Source organism: Pseudophryne corroboree, chromosome 5, assembly GCF_028390025.1.
Source record: "Pseudophryne corroboree isolate aPseCor3 chromosome 5, aPseCor3.hap2, whole genome shotgun sequence".
Taxonomy (NCBI): Eukaryota; Metazoa; Chordata; class Amphibia; order Anura; family Myobatrachidae; genus Pseudophryne; species Pseudophryne corroboree.
In genome coordinates, this window is record NC_086448.1 from 230,691,046 (window position 1) to 230,714,608 (window position 23,563).

General features: G+C 43.9%; 1 protein-coding gene across 2 annotated transcripts in view; it reads right to left on the reverse strand.

The window, feature by feature from the left end:
- Positions 1-23,563, reverse strand: part of RFTN1 (raftlin, lipid raft linker 1) — a 612,999-nt gene that overhangs the window by 244,444 nt on the left and 344,992 nt on the right. For both annotated transcript variants that reach the window (XM_063922166.1, XM_063922167.1), the window contains exon 4: positions 12,858-12,966. In XM_063922166.1, coding sequence (XP_063778236.1) covers positions 12,858-12,966 — 109 coding nt within the window. The remainder of the gene's footprint in view (positions 1-12,857; positions 12,967-23,563) is intronic.

Genomic DNA, 23,563 nt, shown 5'->3' on the forward strand with positions numbered 1-23,563 from the left:
AAAAAGTTGAACACAGGTGGTGCCAATCATATATTAAGAAGGAAGTCCAGATGGGATGGTATCGGGATTTCGGTGCTTGGGATGCCAGCGGTCAGAAGACTGGACACCTGTTAGGTAAGTATTCTAACCCTCCCCCTCTTTCTCCTTAACCCTCCCTCCCCGCAGTCTAACCCTAACCCTCTCTTTGTAGTGTCTGACCCTAACCCTCCCTCCCTGCAGCCTAACCGTAACCTTCCACATCCCCAGTCCCCCCCCTTTCCCACAGCCTAACACTAACCCTCCCTCTAGTGCCTAACCCTAACCCTCTCCGGCATACATATGATTGGCGATGGGTGATGACATCATTAGTGGACGCCTTCATACTGGAGCCATGTGCTGGAGGAGGCACATATGGTTGGGTCACTTATTTAAGGAATGTCTTTTCATTTTATTGTATCCTATTAACAAAGTAAATAAGCTTCGAAATGTTAAATACATTTTCTTACTGTGCTATATATCCAAGTGCCACCTCTATGTGGACATATATGCACAAATCTAAAATCCCCATATCCACGTCCTTCAGGGTAAAAGATAACTTGCAAGCACAGTTGAATACAAAGCCTTTAAGGCAGATTTATTACATGCAGTGTAACATAGTAAACCATGCAGCACAAAAAGAGAAAAATACAAAAAAAAGAAAGGCCTTCCAGCTAACTGATACCACAACATAAGCAATCCTAACTGACACATACAGTATGTCCAACAGATATAGGATTTATGTTTATTGAATTGAAATGAAGGACTTTCCTGATTTCCACAGTGATCACTGTCACTTAGGCACTGGTAGGAAATCTCTGAAAATTGAAGTTTTATCCTTTTCTAATTATTTGGGTAAGATCACATAGGAGAAATCTCTGCCATAACAGACATAAGTAAATCCTGGACCAGATTTATACTTGTTTCAGCCTCATGGGGAAGGCGTGTCAGCCCATCCATCACTTTGCCTACTCCATGGCAGATCACAGGGCCTACATTAATATACTATGTAGGTAGAATGATATACGTATGCATGCACATGGCATATAATAATATGCAAAGTAATACTATTATCACTACTTAAAGTATCTATTTAAGAAAGTAACATATAGATTGTCACATATACAGTATATCATGTTTAATGTAAAAGGAAATAGATGGCATTTACATTAATATTTAAATATGTATTTATTGCACTTCAGTGTATTTACTTAGAAACCTCTGCCCAATAAAGCTAAGAAATCCAATTTACTCAGGGCCTGAGGGGATGTAAGGATAAGCAACATGCTTAAAGTACATGTCTCTCTGCAATATTGGAATTTAAATTGGGTTTAACTACTTCAAAGGCAATGACATTTAGCCAGTGCTCCTTCTGCATTACTATTAAGGTACCACGTAACAATTCTATTTTTATCGAAAGATCTTTTAAACAAATCAATTTCACTGAACAATTTGTACACAGAAAAGAGATCAATTAAGTATGACTGTACAATTTCCCCACACACATAAGGATACATTTTTTTGTTTCAATAACTGAACGATGAAAATGTCTAAGCTTGGACGCCTTTTATGTGTAATTAAAATCAAACAATTAAGATATTTTCTCTGCATTTTAGGCACCAACAATTATAAGATTTCAGCTAATATGATTACAGTTGGTAAAAAAATAAAAGAAAGGGGGGTGTGTGTGTATGGGTTATGTGCGTTGGTGGATAGGTTGAAGGGGCAAGTGTAGGGGGGCTCGGCATCGTCATCATAGCCTGCCCTCAAGCCTATCCTCAGCCCACTTCACTGGGCGATAATGCAGGTTGTTGGTTTCCAGACATTATGGGAGAGTAAGCAAAAATGCTTTAGTGTGTTATATGCACACAAGAAAGCCATGATTTGCATGGGTACCTGTGGCTATTGTGCTCAGGTTTATTGTTTTTCTCTGTTCCCATTCTCCCCTTCTCATCTCTCTCTCTCTGTCATCCTGTCTTATTTTATTTCTCTCTAAAGGGCCCCATACACTAGAACGATTATGCCCGATTTCAGCCCAATTCGGGCATTCGGGACGATATATTGTGTGAAATTGGGCATTTTGGCTGTGTATCCGATCTGATTCGCGGCCCCGTGAGCATCGGTTCGACTCCTCTAGGTCGTCAGTGCTGCACTCGTGATATGTCGGTTCCCACAGGCATGGCTGGGATTCCATACAATATATCGTATGCAAAGTCTTCCAAATCGTGTCAGGGACAGAGGGGTCATCTGTGATATGCAACACCTCTTTTATTGCAATAATCATATAATGAATACTTTTAGCCAATTTTGGCTGCAACTTCGCATCATCATAGTCGACACTGGAGTCAGAATCCGTGTCGGTATCCGTGTCTACAACTTGGGATAGTGGGCGCTTTTGAGACCCCGAAGGTCCCTGCGACATAGTGAAAGGCAGTGCTTGACTCCCTGTACATTCCCTGGACTCAGCTTTGTCCAACCTTTTGTGTAATAAATTCACATTTGCATTTAAAACATTCCACATATCCAACCAGTCAGGTGTCGGCGTTGCCGACGGAGACACCACACTCATTTGCTCCACCTCCTCCCTAGAAGAGCCTTCCGCTTCAGACATGCCGACACACGCGTACCGACACCCCACACACTCAGAGAAATCTCTAATCTGGAGACAATTCCCCCACAAGGCCCCTTGGAGAGACAGAGAGAGAGTATGCCAGCACACACCCAGCGCCAAGAACCCTGGAAAAAAATTTCAGAGATATACAGTGCTTTTATATATGTATTCACTGCGCCTTCTTTAAAACCCTCTGTCACCGTGTTCAGCAGGGGAGAGTCCGGGGAGCCAGCTTCTCAGCGGTGTGCTGTGGAGAAAATGGCGCTGGTGAGTGCTGAGGGATCAAGCTCCGCCCCCTCAGCAGCGGGCTTCGGTCCTGCTCGATTTTTTCAAAAACTGGCAAGGGTTCCTATACACAGCCATCAGCCTATATATATACTTGTGCCAGTCCTAGAGGTGTAAAATTGCTGCCCAGGGCGCCCCCCTGCGCCCTGCACCCATCAGTGCCTGCCGTTTGTTGCTGTGTGTGGGTGCAATGGCGCGCAGCGTTACCGCTGCGCGTTACCTCTGTGAAGATCTGAAGTCTTCTGCCGCCTCTAAAGTCTTCTATCTTCTTATACCTCCCGGCTCTGTGAGGAGGACGACGGCGCGGCTCCGGGACAAACTGCAAGGAGAGACCTGCGTTCCCACTCCCTCTGGAGCTAATGGTGTCCAGTAGCCTAAGAAGCAGAGCCTAGCATTTAAGTAGGTCTGCTTCTCTCCCCTCAGTCCCAAGATGCAGGGAGCCTGTTGCCAGCAGGCTCCCTGAAAATAAAAAAACCTAACAAAATACTTTCTTTCAGGGAAACTCAGGAGAGCTCCCTGTAGTGCACCCAGTCTCCTCTGGGCACAGTATCAAACTGAGGTCTGGAGAAGGGGCATAGAGGGAGGAGCCAGTGCACACCCATATCTAAAGTTCTTTTTAGTGCCCATGTCTCCTGCGGAGCCCATCTATTCCCCATCGTCCTTACGGAGTCCCCTGCATCCTCTAGGACGTAAGAGAAAGTCTATTATAGGCAGTCTATTATTATGTCTACTGCAACCATTGGTGCAATCGTGCAGTGTTCCAGTGGTACTTGCAGGTCAATCCTAGTCTATACTAGTATCTATCTCCAGTGAAATCAGTCATCACACACACACACACACACACACACACACACACACACTTTTGTCTGAATTGACACTCAAAAGCATGTCAGAAGCGCACACATTTCATTTCAGTACAGGGACTTTATTAGAAAAAACTATTTTTCTAACTAAGTTTTTGAACAAAAAAATCTGCGAGTCTGGTGGTACCATAAGTGCAGCACACAAACACTCTTACTCATGCCGCAATGGTCTTACGGGTAATTGTGCTGACCAATTTGGTTGCCAATTTTTGCTACTTGTACTAAGAAACACAGACATTCATAGAAAACTTTGTCAAAAGACTATTGTGCACTTGTGTAATGCTGTGCTTAGGATTCGTGAAGTATCTACATTAGAGGATATGAATATTTTGGTAAATGGCACAGTTGGCGACCCTCTGTGCAAATCCTGCATTCTTCCTTCTCTACAGCATAATGAATTTGGTATGAGCACATTTTGAATCAAAACAGCAGAGCGCATAATCAGCATGAATTCTGAGTCCCTGAAATATTGGTCCTTATGCCTAACCAGCAATCTAATCTGATTAGTACGAGATCAATTCGTATTTCTCTACCTGTAAATCTGAAAAGGCACTTAAAGCGGGTATACATAATAATCCTTGCAAGCTAAATGGATGAAACAGACATCTTCACTGTAAATTAAGACTCTCATTACCATGTTTTTCACTTGATTATGACAGACTGCACCTTTCACACTGGTAAATACTACCATTAAAATGTACAAAACAAATCCCTCTCTTGTACAACTGAGAACACTTTTTCTATTGCTAAGTAGATTTTCTATTTAAAGCAAAACTATTTTCTTTATAATGCTTTCCGAATCCAACTGAATCTCTGTGAATAATATAAAATTAAAAACATACAATTTAGCAGCGGGAGGTGCCTTATCCTTCTATGCATTTAACATGAGTGAAACTCCCGTCCTGGTCAGAATCTCGAGGTTACCATCAAACAAAGCTTCACTATTTATTATTATTTCGTTTAAGAAGCATATCCAGAAGGTCAAGCAGCACAGCGCGTGTTTTTGTTCATTTTTTTGCCTCACAGTCTGACTCATGCTTTTATAGACTTCCAACTTTAAATAGACATAGTTAGATTTCTAAATAAATGAAGTAAAAAAATCATGAGGTTTTTTTTTTTAATACATATGATTACCTAAATCACTGTAAAATAGGCATGCACTGAATTATCCAGAAAGGCATTAAAGAAAAGAACTGGAATTGGGAAGACATACTTGACCTATGGTATGGCCCATCATAGCACTGTTTTTCATTGTCACTGACAAAGTAAACGTTTACCTCTGCATTTGCTGACACGGCAATCAAGATCAAGCAGTGAATTGCACATGTGAAATGCAAATGCATTAATATATATATATATATATTTATTTATTTTTTAAATTAACAATTTTCTTTAGTAATTGCGTTACTAGGTTAGATGTACTACAGTTTCCTATAGAGATTGTGCACAAGTGCCTTGCCAAATTGGCAGACGCCTGAAACAAATGCTAGTAGCTTCAAGCTTTATATAAAAGAATATTAGCCAATGAGATGTTTGCTTCTATGTAGTTTGATTTTCTCAAATAATGGGGCAGATGTATTAAGCCTGGAGAAGTGGTAAAGCAGTAATAAATGCAAGGTGATACCGCACCAGCCAATAGATATTGGAGCTGATTGGCTGGTGCGTTATCACCTTGCACTTATCACTGCTTTATCACTTCTCCAGGCTTAATACATCTGGCTCATAGTTCTGATGAGTGGTGCTACGACTTGCATCACAATGACTTGCCCTGATTCCCATCACTAGGGAAGGCCATCAGTGTGTTTGTCATCCATGGTTACCCATACTTGCCTACTCTCCCGGAATGGCTGGGAGGCTCCTGAAAACCGGATGGCCCACCCGGTTACCCGGAAAATTAGGCAAGCCTCCTGCATCCATTTTGCACCCCCTGCACCCCCGCACTGTCCCTTGCTCACCCCCGCAGCCGTCAGATACTAGTGGAAGTGTGGGAGGGGCGATGACGCGGTTCATGTTAAATTGAATCATCACGACCCCGCCCCCTGCTGTACAATGCAGGTAATCCTGGTGTTGTATAGCGGGGACGGAGCCACAATGACGCAATTGCATCTCCACGCCCCTGGCCCGCCCCATTTTCAGGAGCATCGCCCATTATTGAGCTGAACTGGCTGCTCCCTCCCAGAGGGAGTAGCCAGAAAGTCGGCATGTAGGTTACCATCAATGGTGGAATGACAAGTGACCATCGATGGCTGCAAACTATGTAATGCATTACAATCGATGGTTTGACCAACTGATGGTCATCCCTGTTCCTTCACTGTCTTGCTTGTGGGCCAACCAGAACCTGGGGGTGAGGATTTGTGGGTGTTGGGGGATGGGGACAGGGGAGTGTCCCAGCACCTTGTAGTGAAAAAATAAATAAAAACATAAAAGTAACCATCGGGTGGTTCTGTACCATCGATGGTGGGAAATCATCTGGTTCTCCCACATCAAAGGCAAAAGTATCCACCATCGACCATAAAGCATCGATAATTTAGTGTCATCGATGGTCGATGGCCATCCCTACCCAGCATTACAACACAGACGTGGTGGACAAGTATTCTCCTAACTATCCCGATTTAGGTTCACCTGTTCTGATTCTGGGCAACCGTCCTACCTCCTGGTACGCGTGAGTTTGTCCCAGCTGCTGGGTGTGTTGGGAGGGGGATCCTGCTCTACACTGTCTGCACAGCAGAGCGGTAAACAGCGGTAAAAGGGTTAAGGCAGCAGTGGTGAGGTGTCTCAAGATCAGCGGCAGGGTATTGGAGATGACCTAGCATTTCAGAAATGTTAGACACACACTTAGAGGACACCTACAGAACATGTGACCATGCCCCTAACATGACCAGGGTGGATTACTGTTTTCGAAAGCTTATCCCAATAGAAAACGGAAATATTTGGAGGTAACCAAATAGATTTTTAACATCATAGCTTACTCTCCAACATGACCCATTCCATAAAATGCTCGGTTCCTGGACGTCCTTTCCAGTGGCAGCTCCAGAGGTGGGGCTGCAGCACAGTCCAAAATTCAGATAGGTAAGCCACACCAACTGCCACCCCAACCTGCCAACCATTGCTTGTTGGGACTTATTGGCAGTTGGTGTGGCACCCCTATTTCGATTTTGAACTTTGCTGCAGCCCCACCTCTGCAACTGCCACTGGTAAGGAAATCTAGGAACAGAACATGTTGTACCTAATGGAATGGATCATGTTGGAAGATATGACATATTGCACTGAGCACAACTGTGTATACTTTCATTACTGTGTACTTTAAAAATAGCGTAGTCCAATTTGTGCACATCACCTGTAACTCCTCTTTCCAACAGCAGCATGTGGATGTATATGCACAAACAATAGTAAGCCCCAAACAGGCCACAGACATTTCAGAACCCTATCTGATGGTTTACACCACATTGGACAAACAGGAAAAAACTGAATTGTCTGGAGAAAATGCAGAGGTGTGCAGAGCTGGATCACCTGTGTCCTAGGACCCAAAAGGCCCGACTGGTACCACCAGAGGGTAGCAGTGAGGAACCTAAACTGACTAGCAGGAACCAGCCACTAATGCATTGTCGGTGACATGGTAGTACAACCCTCAATTACCTACTGCTGCTTTAAGCAGTGCATACTGTGGGGTTTATTCATGAAGCAGTGAAAAAGGTAGAAAAAGACCAGTGGAGAAGTTGCCCATGGCAACCAATCAGCATCTCCCTTATATTTTATAGAATTAACTTGATAAGGGCTTCCTTCAAAGCTGATTGGTTACCATGGGCAACTTCTCTACTGGTCCTTTTCTCCACTCTTTCTACTGGTTCATGAATAGACCCCTGTGTCCTTGTGCATACCTCCCAACTTTGAAGTCCACTGGGTCGGGACACTCCCAAAAAAGGGGTGTGGACTTGGGTCGGAGCGGTGTGGCCACTGTCAAGTGGGCGTGACCGTGTGCCAATGAACTGTTTTCCGCCATTTTGTGGGCGTGTCCAGCCCAGCGCTCCTAGAGCAGTTGGGAAGCCCCCTGTTCTCCTCCCAGCACTGAATAGATGACGTGCGCGTGCAGCATCTGTTCAGGGATCACTCGCTGCTTTGCAGAGCACAGCAGCGGGTGATCAAAGGATCCCCCAACTGCGCCACCCCCACCCCCGCCCACGAGAAACTGCTGCCCACGGGTGGGACAGTGTCCAAATAGCGGGACTGTCCCGTTGGAATCGGGACGGTTGGGAGGTATGCCTTGTGTGTGGACCTCAGCAAAAGCATGGATGCCATTAGGCAGGTACATGGAGAGGGGCAGTGCATTCTGCTTCATTTCAAGAAAATGCTTTCCGTTTTCCATTACATGCACTGTGTAGTGTTTCCAGTTATCAATTAAAAAAATGTGCTTTTATCTTGTATTAAACCACAATGTGAAGGCTTCAAAGCCCAGTCAGTTGCTGTATACGTCACCAATAAGCATTCATAAGCTATTTTGCACCAAAATATTTTCATAATTCACATATCTCTAAAATTCTCTATTTAAGCTCAGCCACCTGGTGTCTATGGTTCCAGGTGTTCTAGTTTACATGTTTGCTTACTTGTTTTACTGATGGGTAATCAATGCAACCCAGTTAGAAGGTATCCTACTGCTGGAAAATAACACAATGGGCTAATTTAGAGAAAACAGGTTATTGTGCCATCAGTACATCTGCTTATGTGTGTTTCTGATAGGTGTGTGCCACAAGATAGCATCTATGCACAGACCCACATGTATATTTTTTGTCTGCATTATTATTATTTTTCTTAATCCAATACATTTTTATTGAGTTTTACAATTTTAAACATCAAACATTGAAATAGAAATTCAAAACAAACACAAACAATTTGTGTCATTTATCCGATAAGAAATAAAGTGGATATTACTCAGTAATCGTTTGTGGCACAGTAGGAATGGAAACATTCGATACAATGAATAAGATAGGAAACATCAAGAAAAGTATTATTGCATCATTGGTTAAAATCTAAATCACACTACTGATAATTATACAGTTCTGCCCAGCAACGTGTCAATATCATGTGAGTGGTCTCAGAGAGAATATCAGAAATAGAAGTACTAAATGTTACATAGGAGAGCAAGCTTCCTCATGTCACAGAACTTTGATAATAGGGAGACATCAACCATCTATCCCATATTTTGAGGTATTTGGCTTCTGCCTTTCTGGACAAGTACACAAACTTTTTATGTCCGACCACTTCATTCACCAATGTTATCCACGTGCCAGTAGTGGGGCCAGAAGTAGCCATCCACAGCCTAGCTACACATACCTTTTCTAAGGTACAAAGATTAATCATGTACACTTGTAGGGTACATACATCCGCAGGAATCCCAGTAAAAACAATAATCTTAATAATTGCGTTCCAGAATGAGGTAAGTACAGAACATGCCCATAATAAATGTCAGAATGTACCATCTGATGAGTCACACTTCGGGGCACTTAGTATCTCACCTACCTCCTATCCGTATCAAGTGTTCAGGCGTAATATAAACTTTTTGGCTGCATTTTTGTGACAATGGTCTTCCAGGTGCTGGGGTCTTTTAATCTGAGATGTGAATGTATGCACAAGTGGGGGAAAGAGACCTTGGGAGACCACTCAGGGTTACCAACTATCAGTTTTCCTAGATACTATAGTATGATTGCAGTACATTATTTTCTGGACTGCAGCCAGGCGGATAAACTGGTCACGTCCATCCATTGGTGACTCAAGAAGCTTAAGTACTGTATCTGGGTGCATCCATCACCAAGTGCTACCATCAGCTCTTTCAGGCTAATTTCCCACATGTACTTTCCCAAATTAAGTCAGACCTTGCTCTGTGGTCCCACCAGTTTATAATCTGGATTGGGCATATTAATGCTACTAAAATGAACATTCTGCCTAGACTTTTCCAGACCCTTCATGTCCATTCATGTCCCACATTAAGTTTTCAAATGCCTTTAATTCCACATCTCACATTTTATTTTGTATGGGTAAGTGACCTACTCAGGGGCATGATCTTGGCATCCCTAACTTCAAATGCTATTACCTCTCCACGCAGCTTGTTTAATGAATCCTATGGAATAGCCCTGGTTCATCTAGAGTGTGGATTCATCTTGAGGCTAAGGCTCTGGGGCCGCTTTTTCCAGCTTCCCTAATCTGGCTCCCACGGGCCTGATGTCCAAAAAAGGCTTGTGACCATCTCATCGCTTCCCACTCCTTATCGCTTTGGGACTCCACTGTCTGAACACTCTGCTCCACCAGCCCCAGTTATTCCTCTGCTTAACTCTCCCAATTTTCCCCCTGGCTAGATGTTGGTATTAGATACCTAAATGATTTGACTCATGACAGTTCTGTTCCTCTTTCTTCTGACATTAAATCTAATTTCTTTCCCCACTAAAGTCTTTTTCCAATACCTACAGCTTCAAAATGTTCATGTTAAAGTTAAACACCATCTTGCGCTCCACCCCCTGACTGCCTTTGAACTGCCCTGTGTACGTGAGCCTCCGCTGCTAGACTGATCTCATCAATGCATCCTGAGTTTTCCTTAACCTCAATGCCCATGCGTGACCTGCACAAGTTGGCCTAGGTGTGGGACCTGGGCAAGTCTGTAGATCGTGATGACTGTTTCCCATTCACTTCATTTTTCTCTTCCTCCTATTTCTCTCTCTTTTCTTGCCCCTTTTCTCTCTGGCGATTCTAGCCACGCCACCTTCCCTCCCTTCCTTTCCCCCCTCTGTCCTTCTCTTTTGTTTTTTCACCCACATTTTCCCAATATGGGTCTTAGAGTATCACTTATGTTGATGTTGTCTTCTTACCATAGATGTCAGATTGTTTGCCTTTGTATTTCTATGCTATTGTTTTGCAGTATATCTCTGATGTCGTTTACTGTGTTGATCTTTAATAAACATAAATTAAAAAAAAAATGGTTGTGTCCAAAGGAGCTCCTCTGAGCCACAAAGGGTTTGACACTTAAGCCCAAGCACTGGGATGGCCACACATGATGCTGTAAAAGTAAAATACATTATGCAGTCTTATCCCTACTGTGCAGCTCTGATAGAATATGATGTATATTACTAAAGGGTCTATTCAATTACTGTCGGATTTTGAAAAAAGTCGGAAAAATTGCACTTTTCCGACTTTTTTTGGTCGGAAAACACATGGATCGGCAGATTAGCCGCGGATCCACGTGTTTTGTCAGATTTGCAGGCGATTCTGACAGTTTTTTGGCCTGTTTTTGACAATATCAATCCGACTTTAAAAAAGTTGGATCGGCATTGTCAAAAACGGGCAAAAACCTGTTGGAATTGCCCACAAAGTGAATACTGAACTGTCAGATCCTCTCCGTCGGAGAGGATACGACAGGCAAGTATTAAAATGATTTAATATACTGTAAGGTCCAATGCACCAACGTACCTCTTCTATTTTTGTTTAGTTGTTTAAAAGAGGGCGTGGCATATCCACTCAGGAGTCTGGCTGCATTCCAGACCTGTTATCATTATCTAAATATTCCATTGTTACCCCCTCTTAAGTGCCACATATCTGTGTGTTTCTAACGTCAACAAGTTTGGCCACATCAGCATAAGTGGCAGTGATTGTATATGATGTCACTACAGAGCACTATTGCCATAGACTTGTTTCCCCTTTCAGTAACTGCTAATCTAATCTATAGTGCTGTCTACAATAGCTGCTCTGTCATACAACTGTCAGGCAACCAACAGCCCAACATCCAGTCATAGCCAGGGTAACAAGTGTAGCCGACCCTACAGGACAGCAAAGTTTCCTAAAATGGAACAAAGGAAAGTAACAAGCAATAGCAGCCTGTAGCCCTGTGCTATGTAATCTACAACACTATTGTTGGGGTAACCTATTATTAATAGTAAAAATAATAATAATAATTTTATCTATAGAGCACTTTTCTCCAACAGAACTCATAGTTGTTATACAAGCATCAAAAACAGCACAGAGTTTTAGGGGGGAATTCCATTAGGTGCAAGTTTGCAGAAGGCAAACTCACATAGTTAAACTCGCACACCTTCATGAGTGCACCCGAGATTCACACAATTCAATTAGAAATGCCAATTTGCACTACTCGCAGCAAGGTTGTGAGAATTGTGTCCAAAACGTGAATTGGGAAAAGAGCATGAAAAAGTAGGGAGACCTTCCTGGACCCCAAAAAAGTGACGACTTTGTTAGCAGGACCATACTGGGTGTTGAGTATAAGCGGTACTACTGCAGGGTTCATTGTGTGTATAAGTGGCACTACCACAGAAGGCAATGTGTATAAGCGGCACTACCAAAGTAGGCATTGTGTGTAAGCGGCACTACTACAGGGAGCATTATGTGTATAAGCGTCATTGCTACAGGGGGCAGTATGTGCGCTGTCCCTTTGTAAAGTATTGGAGGGCGCCAATTTATAGTTTGCAGTGGGGCGCCGAACACCCTAGCACTGGCCCTGAAACCATGCTTAAGTATGCAGCTATAAAAAGGCATTACTGCTATCTAAAGTAACTGTTTGGTCTCATTTGCTTGCACACACTGTCACTGATGTACTGTATTAGCTGTTTGTATGTGCTGTATGAAGGCTTAACTGGTCAATCTCAGAGCAGACGATGATCACATGTAAGTACTATTTTGTTATGTCCATTTCAATAATCTGCAGCCTGGACAGAATATTTGTGTTACTCAGGATGCTATGAAGCCAACTGCGTTGTCTTACACACACACACACACACACACACACACACACACACACACACACACACACACACACACACACACACACACACACACACACACACGTAGATTTAAGATAGAGCCGTGCCATCCAAGAGTGTCTGCTTTCTCAAAAGCAACAGCGAAGCTGGGTATAAACAAATGACTTATTTTACTTACATGTATTTTGTTCATGTAATTCACAGACGTTGATGCATGTATAAGGATGGATAATTTCCACATATTAAATAGGTAAGATAGAATATATATTTGTAATTCATGGTTAAGGTAATTCAATGTACAGCATTTAATTAAAAGATAGTGCTACTTACCCTCTTCACTAAGTCAGGTATCAGCTTTTGATCTACTATCTGGTCGGGAGACAGACACTGTTCTACTACCAAGCTGTAGTCTTCATTGCTCAGATCACAAATTGAGTTCCTGGGAGGAATGAAAGAACAATATATGTAACTTGCAAAAACAGTTTCTTTAAAAACAACAACTAAAACAAATGTTAAACACGGTTAAATATTAAGAAAGGAATGTGACTTACAGGGCCACTAAACGTAAAATGCATGCTGCATAGTAAAATTCCCATTTACCTACTGTACATACATACATCAACACACACACGTTAAAGGGGCCTACACTGAGCGATATCTTGTAAGATATGAACGATATCCTCATAAATGAACGATAAATCGTTCATGTCTTTCAGTGTGGATGCATCAACAATGAACGATGCGTGTGCCCGCAATTGATCATCGTTGATACATGCCAGTCAATTTGGACGATATAGATGTATGTACTGTCATATCATCCAAATTGACCATCGATATCGTCCAATCTGTAGCAAAAATCGACCAATTATATGATTGATGGTCAAAAATATCGCCCAGTGTGTCTATTTCAGATAGGGCTCATCATTAAAGACTACTTTCACCCTGAATGGATTTATTCAGCATTTCAACACACTGAAGAAAAATAGAGCATAAGAAAGTGATGATGATGATGATGATGATGATGATGATGCTGTCTGTACCTGACAGCAACTCATCTGGCATATTTCTTCTACAATTTAGGAAATGAAAGCAAAACCTAAAAGTTTACTAAGTGCCGGATAGGCCCTGAGCCTTTTACGGGCTCCGCGACAATGGATCAAAATAATATTGATTTGATCTTCAAAGAATATTCCAATCAAGCTTTCTTAAATTGTTTCCAAAAGATAGAACACATACTTCAACTCAAAGAAATAAAAACTTGACATTAAAAACTCTATAGAGAAAATACTGTATTAATGTAATGTACCCAGAGTACATAAACCATAGATATCAGATTCAGATTTCAGTTTCCAGATCATAGACTTTCGGTTGGTAAAATGAAAAACGTATTAGGAGATCATTTGCAAGGGGGCCCTGAGTTTACTTGGTTCCATATGGAGGTGTCCTGGTATTCCAAACACAAATATTCGTAGGTATCTAATTAAATAAAATGCACAGAAGATAGACATACTTTTCAATTCCATAAAAATAACAATGCAGAGAAGGAATTCTCCATTAAACCATAAAAACTAGTCAGACTTTTGCTTTTCACTGTATAACCGGGATGCAGCCAGCATGCGACCGACGCAGGACTCCCGCCACCACTCCGAATCCCTTCTCCGGAGCACTGACTGCAGTCATCCCGAAGGCTAGTATCGGGGGGACGGTTAGGACCTGGGGACTTAGCCCTAGCCGCCATCCCAGGCTGGACAGGGTAGGGGACAGGGGAGGTGTAAAATAATTACCCCGTCCCCTGTTGGCATTCTAATTGTCGGGATGCTGGTGTCGGTCATGTGTCCACCTGCATCCTGACCGCCAGCCTCATGTTTCAAACCCGTTTAACCATATAACCTAACCACTGCTTGGTTATTATAGTTGCCATGCTCATTTGCACCCATCAGCAATGCTAGTAAATACAGTAACCCTCAGAAATGGTGGATAATAGAGCATAATAGCTTGTGATGAGCTGTATGGCAGAGGATATACAGTGCCTTATAGCTATCATGGTATGGGAACTTTTATATATACTTTTTTTAATATTCCAGAACATTCATTTACACTGGATAATTTTATTTTACTACACTTTTTATTTTTGATTTCTTTTTATTTATTGAGGTGATGAACTTCATATTGTAGCTTTTAATGCATAATTGCCCATTCTAGAATTTCAGGGAGTTCACCCAGGCTCTCGAGAGAGTGGACAAGCCTTCCGCATACCTAATGTAGTGGGAACATTATCATGTTACCATGGCACAATTAGTGACATTACACAGCAGAGGGCTGCAATGAGGCAATTCGGTGTGCCATACCCTCCTTTTCCACCCAAAGCTCTGACTTTTGGTCCAGGATCTCTCAGGAATATAGGGCCTGATTCCTTAAAGATTGCAAATGCAAAACTGCTCGCAGCAACTTTGCATTTGCAGTCCTCAGCAATGCAAGTGCAGGAGGAGGTGTATACCACCTCCTCGCTGCATTTTCATCGCACTCAGATCTCAGATCGCGATGTTCATCTGCGACAGCTGGCAGGCTTCAGCTTACTAAGGCTTGCGTGCGAGGCCATGGAAACTGTCTTGTGACGCAGTCCTTGGCTTCTCCACTATCGGAAAATGTGGGCGACACCCCCCGTTTTCACGAACGCTGGCCGCCCCCATCCCTCCCTGCAAACGCCTCTGCCTGTCAATCAGGCAGAGGCATTCGCATACCTGCGCCGTGAACGCAGGGCCCGTTCTGCACATGAACATTATGAGATCACTTATGAGATCCTTACTGAATCACCCCCATAGTCTCCAATGTCACAATCACAGAAGGCTCTTTGTGACTTCTTCAAAATGACTGATGTGCTAATACCTTCAGCTCTTAAAGGGATGGAGACTATTTACGATAAAAACCTTCAAGGTCATAAAGATGTTTCCAAATATACTATTACTGCTGTCGCCAAACAGTCCTTCTTGGCAGGCCAGGTCCCCAGCGACTTGCATTGAGTGTCTTTTCTGCATATTTTTTACCTGAAAATGCTTCTTAGTCGCAAATGGATGTGACAAGCTGCTTCATGAAACTTTACTGTTTAATGTGATTTGTGATTCTTGTATATCTGTGAGTGACTGTGTCTGAATCTGTATACACAGTGCTTCGAACCTGCAACCACAGCTTTTTTACTATGGCAAGTGTCGTTGTACTTCATATACAGACTCAGAGGCACACAGATATACAAGTGTTGCATACCAAATTAATCAGTGCAGTCTCATGAAGTGTGTTTCATACCCATTTGGGACTGCATTTTTGGGTGACAAATATGCAAAAAATACGTCTGGCGCAAAACTGAGTCGCACAGGACCAGGCACTTACTTGTGCCAGGTGTCTAGTGCTGCATGGTGTAATGAGGCTAGATGTATGAGGACACATCTGTATGACTTAATGGCAAAAGAAGATTAAAAAAACTATATAAAATATGACACAAACTGCAGTAAGTAAAAAGGTTAAAATTTAAATGTATCACAATTATACACAATAAACTACAGTAGATAAGAGGTCAGCGGGAGTCCTGCCTGTAAAGACTATCAGAAGATGATTATGGCCTTTCCATAAATTGGGCACTGGCATTGAAAATGAATGTACAGTACTAGGAATGTAATAACTATCATTTGCAAATCATTTGTTTAACACGTACTCTTTTTAAAATTGTGATTTATCACTATCGGAACTTGCTGGTCACTGCAACAATAGTATACAACAGCTTTCCTCTATAATTCTTAATAAATTACACTTGTGTGCTTTGTAATAGTCATTATTGTTATACTTTAATTAACAAGCATCACCGTTCATTGAGGTGATTATAATGCAAATAAATTGAGTTACAATGAAATGATATTGACGGTAAAGATGGGATCCGGTCAGGATCCGGTCTGTCAAAATACTGACACCTGTAATCCTGAATGCTCCACTCCAGGCATGCAGGACAGGTAAGCCGTGGGGGGGGGGGTTGGTTTAGTTAGGTTTAGGCTGCGGAGGACGGGATAGGTTTAGGCTGCTGGAGGGGAGGGGTAGGAACCCCCGGGGAGGGTTAGGTTTAGGCTGTGGGAGGGATGGTTAGGGTTAGTAGGCCATTGGGGTAAGGTATGTATACTTTCCTTCCCCCTGTCGGGATTCTCACTGTCAGGATGCCGTGGTTGGTATTCTGACCGCCGGAGTCACGAACCCAAGATGTACAGTAGTTACAATTTGTTTTACTTATTATTATTAAAAGGTTACCAAGTTTTCATCAAGTACGGAAACAATGTCTGCTGCAGAGTGAGTTAGCCGCAACTGCACCCAAAATGCAGGCACACTTTGGATTCACTAAAAAACAGTATAATTGTAGGTTATGCACATACGATGCATCGTACGATTTTGAGTGGCATTTCCCCAGACTTTTTATTTTTATTTTGTGAGACACACAATCATTCATTTAACAACGGGTCGTTAGCACATTGTGTGTCACTCGTGTTGTCTGGGACTGTCAGGGAACTGCCAGGAGGTTGAAGGGAAATGTTGATACGATTCACATCGGATGCGTGTCGTCCTGATGCATGGCCAGCATTAGTAAAGGTGACTGTCACCATTATCATTATCTATTTGTACTTGTCCTTCCCAACCCACAAATACTATAGCTTTCGCAGGCATATATACATCTGTGTTTCAGTCTGCATGTGTTCATAATCATAAAAGCATGTCCTGACTGTACTCGAGCCACGCTGAGGTGTCCTTTCCTGCCACATAATTGTTCTCCGTGCACTGGCGTACATACTTCATACTTGACGACTATTGGGAAATTATCTGAGGGAATTTGGTGTATGAAACTGAATGTGCTGTGCCACAAAGTGGTGTGGGGTCTACTGTACAGCATCACCAGTTGAAACTTATAGTACTGTGCACAGCACGCCACTAGAAGAATCTGTTTATGAGTGGCACGTTGTCAGTTATTTCCATGGGGGACTGAGAAGTAATTTGAGGCAATCAACATCAACATGAATATCTTGTATGTTAAATTAATGGCATGGATCATTTTAGTAGACAGTCTGTTCATAGTATAGATGTGCAAGTTCGGATTTACCCGGATTTTTCTGATTGGCTATCCAAAACATGTGACAGCTGGATAGCAAATAAAATGCCGTTTTGAGATCCGAGTAAAGCTGGGTAAATCTGAACCCGCACAACTTGATAGTGCTTTGAATTTATATTTATCTTTTAACCACTTGCCTGGCATGGTCGCATCAGAGTGTTAGCAGCAGCAGGGAAGGGAAACTTCCCTCTGCTGCTGCTGTCAGAGGGACCGGAAGGTTCCTCTTCCTCCCTGCACTCTCCCCTACTGATTGCCGTGCTGCCGATCTCTGCTGATCGGTAAGCACGGCAAGACCCTCCCCTCCAGTGGCTGCAGACAATGGCAGCCGCTGGGGAGTGTGAATTAACCGTCACGTTCGATGTTTCGATGTTTGAAAAAAATATTATTTAAAAAAAATTCCTTTTCTTTTTCTTTTTTTAACAAAAATAATTTGGGATAGGGTTAAATTCATGTTCTTCACCTAATTCACTCATAAAAAAAACCCCGACAATTCCGGAGCAGTTTTTGTCAAAATAAATTGTCAGTTAAGTGGTTAAACATATTAGGGGGAATTCAATTGTTTAAAAAGTCGGTTGGGTGTCTGTTTTTGCCTGTCTATTAGATAGGAGAATACAGACACCATACTGACTTTTCAAACAATTGAATACCGCCCGTTGTATACTTCACATTCATATATATATACACTGCTCAAAAAAATAAAGGGAACACTAAAATAACACATCCTAGATCTGAATGAATGAAATATTCTTATTAAATACTTTGTTCTTGACATAGTTGAATGTGCCGACAACAAAATCACACAAAAATTATCAATGGAAATCAAATTTATTAACCCATGGAGGTCTGGATTTGGAGTCACTCTCAAAATTAAAGTGGAAAAACACACTACAGGCTGATCCAACTTTGATGTAATGTCCTAAAAACAAGTCAAAATGAGGCTCAGTAGTGTGTGTGGCCTCCACGTGCCTGAATGATCTCCCTACAATGCCTGGGCATGCTCCTGATGAGGTGGCAGATGGTCTCCTGAGGGATCTCCTCCCAGACCTGGACTAAAGCATCCGCCAACTCCTGGACAGTCTGTGGTGCAACGTAGCATTGGTGGATGGAGCGAGACATGATGTCCCAGATGTGCTCAATTGGATTCAGGTCTGGGAAACGGGCGGGCCAGTCCATAGCATCAATGCCTTCATCTTGCAGGAACTGCTGACACACTCCAGCCACATGAGGTCTAGCATTGTCTTGCATTAGGAGGACCCAGGGCCAACCGCACCAGCATATGGTCTCACAAGGAGTCTGAGGATCTCGTCTCTGTACCTGATGGCAGTCAGGCTACCTCTGGCGAGCACATGGAGGGCTGTGCGGCTCCCCAAAGAAATGCCACCCCACACCATTACTGACCCACTCCCAAACCGGTCATGCTGGAGGATGTTGCAGGCAGCAGAACGTTCTCCTTGGCGTCTCCAGACTCTGTCACGTCTGTCACATGTGCTCAGTGAGAACCTGCTTTCATCTGTGAAGAGCACAGGGCGCCAGTGGCGAATTTGCCAATCTTGGTGTTCTCTGGCAAATGCCAAACGTCCTGCACGGTGTTGGGCTGTAAGCACAACCCCCACCTGTGAACGTCGGGCCCTCATACCACCCTCATGGAGTCTGTTTCTGATCGTTTGAGTAGACACATGCACATTTGTGGCTTGCTGGAGGTCATTTTGCAGGCCTCTGGCAGTGCTTCTCCTGTTCCTCCTTGCACAAAGGCGGAGGTAGCGGTCCTGCTGCTGGGTTGTCCTCCTACGGCCTCCTCCACGTCTTCTGATGTACTGGCCTGTCTCCTGGTAGCGCCTCCATGCTCTGGACACTACGCTGACAGACACAGCAAACCTTCTTGCCACAGCTCGCATTGATGTGCCATCCTGGATGAGCTGCACTACCTGAGCCACTTGTGTGGGTTGTAGGGAGGTCATACAGGCACGTCGAGGCCACACACACTATTGAGACTCATTTTGACTTGTTTTAAGGACATTACATCAAAGTTGGATCAGCATGTAGTGTGTTTTTCCACTTTAATTTTGAGGGTGACTCCAAATCCAGACCTCCATGGGTTAATAAATTTGATTTCCATTGATAATTTTTGTGTGATTTTGTTGTCAGCACATCCAACTATGTAAATAACAAAGTATTTAATAAGAATATTTCATTCATTCAGATCTAGGAAGTGTTATTTTAGTGTTCCCTCTATTTTTTTGAGCAGTGTATATATATATATATATATATATATATATATAAGAGATGAGCGCCGGAAATTTTTCGGGTTTTGTGTTTTGGTTTTGGGTTCGGTTCCGCGGCCGTGTTTTGGGTTCGACCGCGTTTTGGCAAAACCTAACCAAATTTTTTTTGTCGGATTCGGGTGTGTTTTGGATTCGGGTGTTTTTTTCCAAAAAACCTAAAAAACAGCTTAAATCATAGAATTTGGGGGTCATTTTGATCCCAAAGTATTATTAACCTCAAAAACCATCATTTCCACTCATTTTCAGTCTATTCTGAATACCTCACAATATTATTTTTAGTCCTAAAATTTGCACCGAGGTCGCTGGATGACTAAGCTCAGCGACCCTAGTGGCCGACACAAACACCTGGCCCATCTAGGAGTGGCACTGCAGTGTCACGCAGGATGTCCCTTCCAAAAAACCCTCCCCAAACAGCACATGACGCAAAGAAAAAAAGAGGCGCAATGAGGTAGCTGTGTGAGTAAGATAAGCGACCCTAGTGGCCGACACAAACACCGGGCCCATCTAGGAGTGGCACTGCAGTGTCACGCAGGATGTCCCTTCCAAAAAACCCTCCCCAAACAGCACATGACGCAAAGAAAAAAAGAGGCGCAATGAGGTAGCTGTGTGAGTAAGATAAGCGACCCTAGTGGCCGACACAAACACCGGGCCCATCTAGGAGTGGCACTGCAGTGTCACGCAGGATGGCCCTTCCAAAAAACCCTCCCCAAACAGCACATGACGCAAAGAAAAAAAGAGGCGCAATGAGGTAGCTGTGTGAGTAAGATAAGCGACCCTAGTGGCCGACACAAACACCGGGCCCATCTAGGAGTGTCACTGCAGTGTCACGCAAGATGGCCCTTCCAAAAAACCCTCCCCAAACAGCACATGACGCAAAGAAAAAAAGAGGCGCAATGAGGTAGCTGTGTGAGTAAGATAAGCGACCCTAGTGGCCGACACAAACACCGGGCCCATCTAGGAGTGTCACTGCAGTGTCACGCAGGATGTCCCTTCCAAAAAACCCTCCCCAAACAGCACATGACGCAAAGAAAAAAAGAGGCGCAATGAGGTAGCTGTGTGAGTAAGATAAGCGACCCTAGTGGCCGACACAAACACCGGGCCCATCTAGGAGTGTCACTGCAGTGTCACGCAGGATGTCCCTTCCAAAAAACCCTCCCCAAACAGCACATGACGCAAAGAAAAAAAGAGGCGCAATGAGGTAGCTGTGTGAGTAAGATAAGCGACCCTAGTGGCCGACACAAACACCGGGCCCATCTAGGAGTGGCACTGCAGTGTCACGCAGGATGGCCCTTCCAAAAAACCCTCCCCAAACAGCACATGACGCAAAGAAAAATTAAAGAAAAAAGAGGTGCAAGATGGAATTGTCCTTGGGCCCTCCCACCCACCCTTATGTTGTATAAACAGGACATGCACACTTTAACCAACCCATCATTTCAGTGACAGGGTCTGCCACACGACTGTGACTGATATGACGGGTTGGTTTGGACCCCCACCAAAAAAGAAGCAATTAATCTCTCCTTGCACAAACTGGCTCTGCAGAGGCAAGATGTCCACCTCATCATCATCCTCCGATATATCACCGTGTACATCCCGCTCCTCACAGATTATCAATTCGTCCCCACTGGAATCCACCATCTCAGCTCCCTGTGTACTTTGTGGAGGCAATTGCTGCTGGTCAATGTCTCCGCGGAGGAATTGATTATAATTCATTTTAATGAACATCATCTTCTCCACATTTTCTGGATGTAACCTCGTACGCCGATTGCTGACAAGGTGAGCGGCGGCACTAAACACTCTTTCGGAGTACACACTTGTGGGAGGGCAACTTCGGTAGAATAAAGCTAGTTTGTGCAAGGGCCTCCAAATTGCCTCTTTTTCCTGCCAGTATAAGTACGGACTGTGTGACGTGCCTACTTGGATGCGGTCACTCATATAATCCTCCACCATTCTTTCAATGTTGAGAGAATCATATGCAGTGACAGTAGACGACATGTCCGTAATCGTTGTCAGGTCCTTCAGTCCGGACCAGATGTCAGCATCAGCAGTCGCTCCAGACTGCCCTGCATCACCGCCAGCGGGTGGGCTCGGAATTCTGAGCCTTTTCCTCGCACCCCCAGTTGCGGGAGAATGTGAAGGAGGAGATGTTGACAGGTCGCGTTCCGCTTGACTTGACAATTTTCTCACCAGCAGGTCTTTCAACCCCAGCAGACTTGTGTCTGCCGGAAAGAGAGATCCAAGGTAGGTTTTAAATCTAGGATCGAGCACGGTGGCCAAAATGTAGTGCTCTGATTTCAACAGATTGACCACCCGTGAATCCTTGTTAAGCGAATTAAGGGCTCCATCCACAAGTCCCACATGCCTAGCGGAATCGCTCCGTGTTAGCTCCTCCTTCAATGTCTCCAGCTTCTTCTGCAAAAGCCTGATGAGGGGAATGACCTGACTCAGGCTGGCAGTGTCTGAACTGACTTCACGTGTGGCAAGTTCAAAGGGCATCAGAACCTTGCACAACGTTGAAATCATTCTCCACTGCGCTTGAGACAGGTGCATTCCACCTCCTATATCGTGCTCAATTGTATAGGCTTGAATGGCCTTTTGCTGCTCCTCCAACCTCTGAAGCATATAGAGGGTTGAATTCCACCTCGTTACCACTTCTTGCTTCAGATGATGGCAGGGCAGGTTCAGTAGTTTTTGGTGGTGCTCCAGTCTTCTGTACGTGGTGCCTGTACGCCGAAAGTGTCCCGCAATTCTTCTGGCCACCGACAGCATCTCTTGCACGCCCCTCTCGTTTTTTAAATAATTCTGCACCACCAAATTCAAGGTATGTGCAAAACATGGGACGTGCTGGAATTTGCCCATATTTAATGCACACACAATATTGCTGGCGTTGTCCGATGCCACAAATCCACAGGAGAGTCCAATTGGGGTAAGCCATTCCGCGATGATCTTCCTCAGTTGCCGTAAGAGGTTTTTAGCTGTGTGCGTATTCTGGAAAGCGGTGATACAAAGCGTAGCCTGCCTAGGAAAGAGTTGGCGTTTGCGAGATGCTGCTACTGGTGCCGCCGCTGCTGTTCTTGCGGCGGGAGTCCATACATCTACCCAGTGGGCTGTCACAGTCATATAGTCCTGACCCTGCCCTGCTCCACTTGTCCACATGTCCGTGGTTAAGTGGACATTGGGTACAGCTGCATTTTTTAGGACACTGGTGACTCTTTTTCTGAGGTCTGTGTACATTTTCGGTATCGCCTGCCTAGAGAAATGGAACCTAGATGGTATTTGGTACCGGGGACACAGTACCTCCAACAAGTCTCTAGTTGGCTCTGCAGTAATGATGGATACCGGTACCACGTTTCTCACCACCCAGGATGCCAAGGCCTCAGTTATCCGCTTTGCAGTAGGATGACTGCTGTGATATTTCATCTTCCTCGCAAAGGACTGTTGAACAGTCAATTGCTTACTGGAAGTAGTACAAGTGGGCTTACGACTTCCCCTCTGGGATGACCATCGACTCCCAGCAGCAACAACAGCAGCGCCAGCAGCAGTAGGCGTTACACGCAAGGATGCATCGGAGGAATCCCAGGCAGGAGAGGACTCGTCAGAATTGCCAGTGACATGGCCTG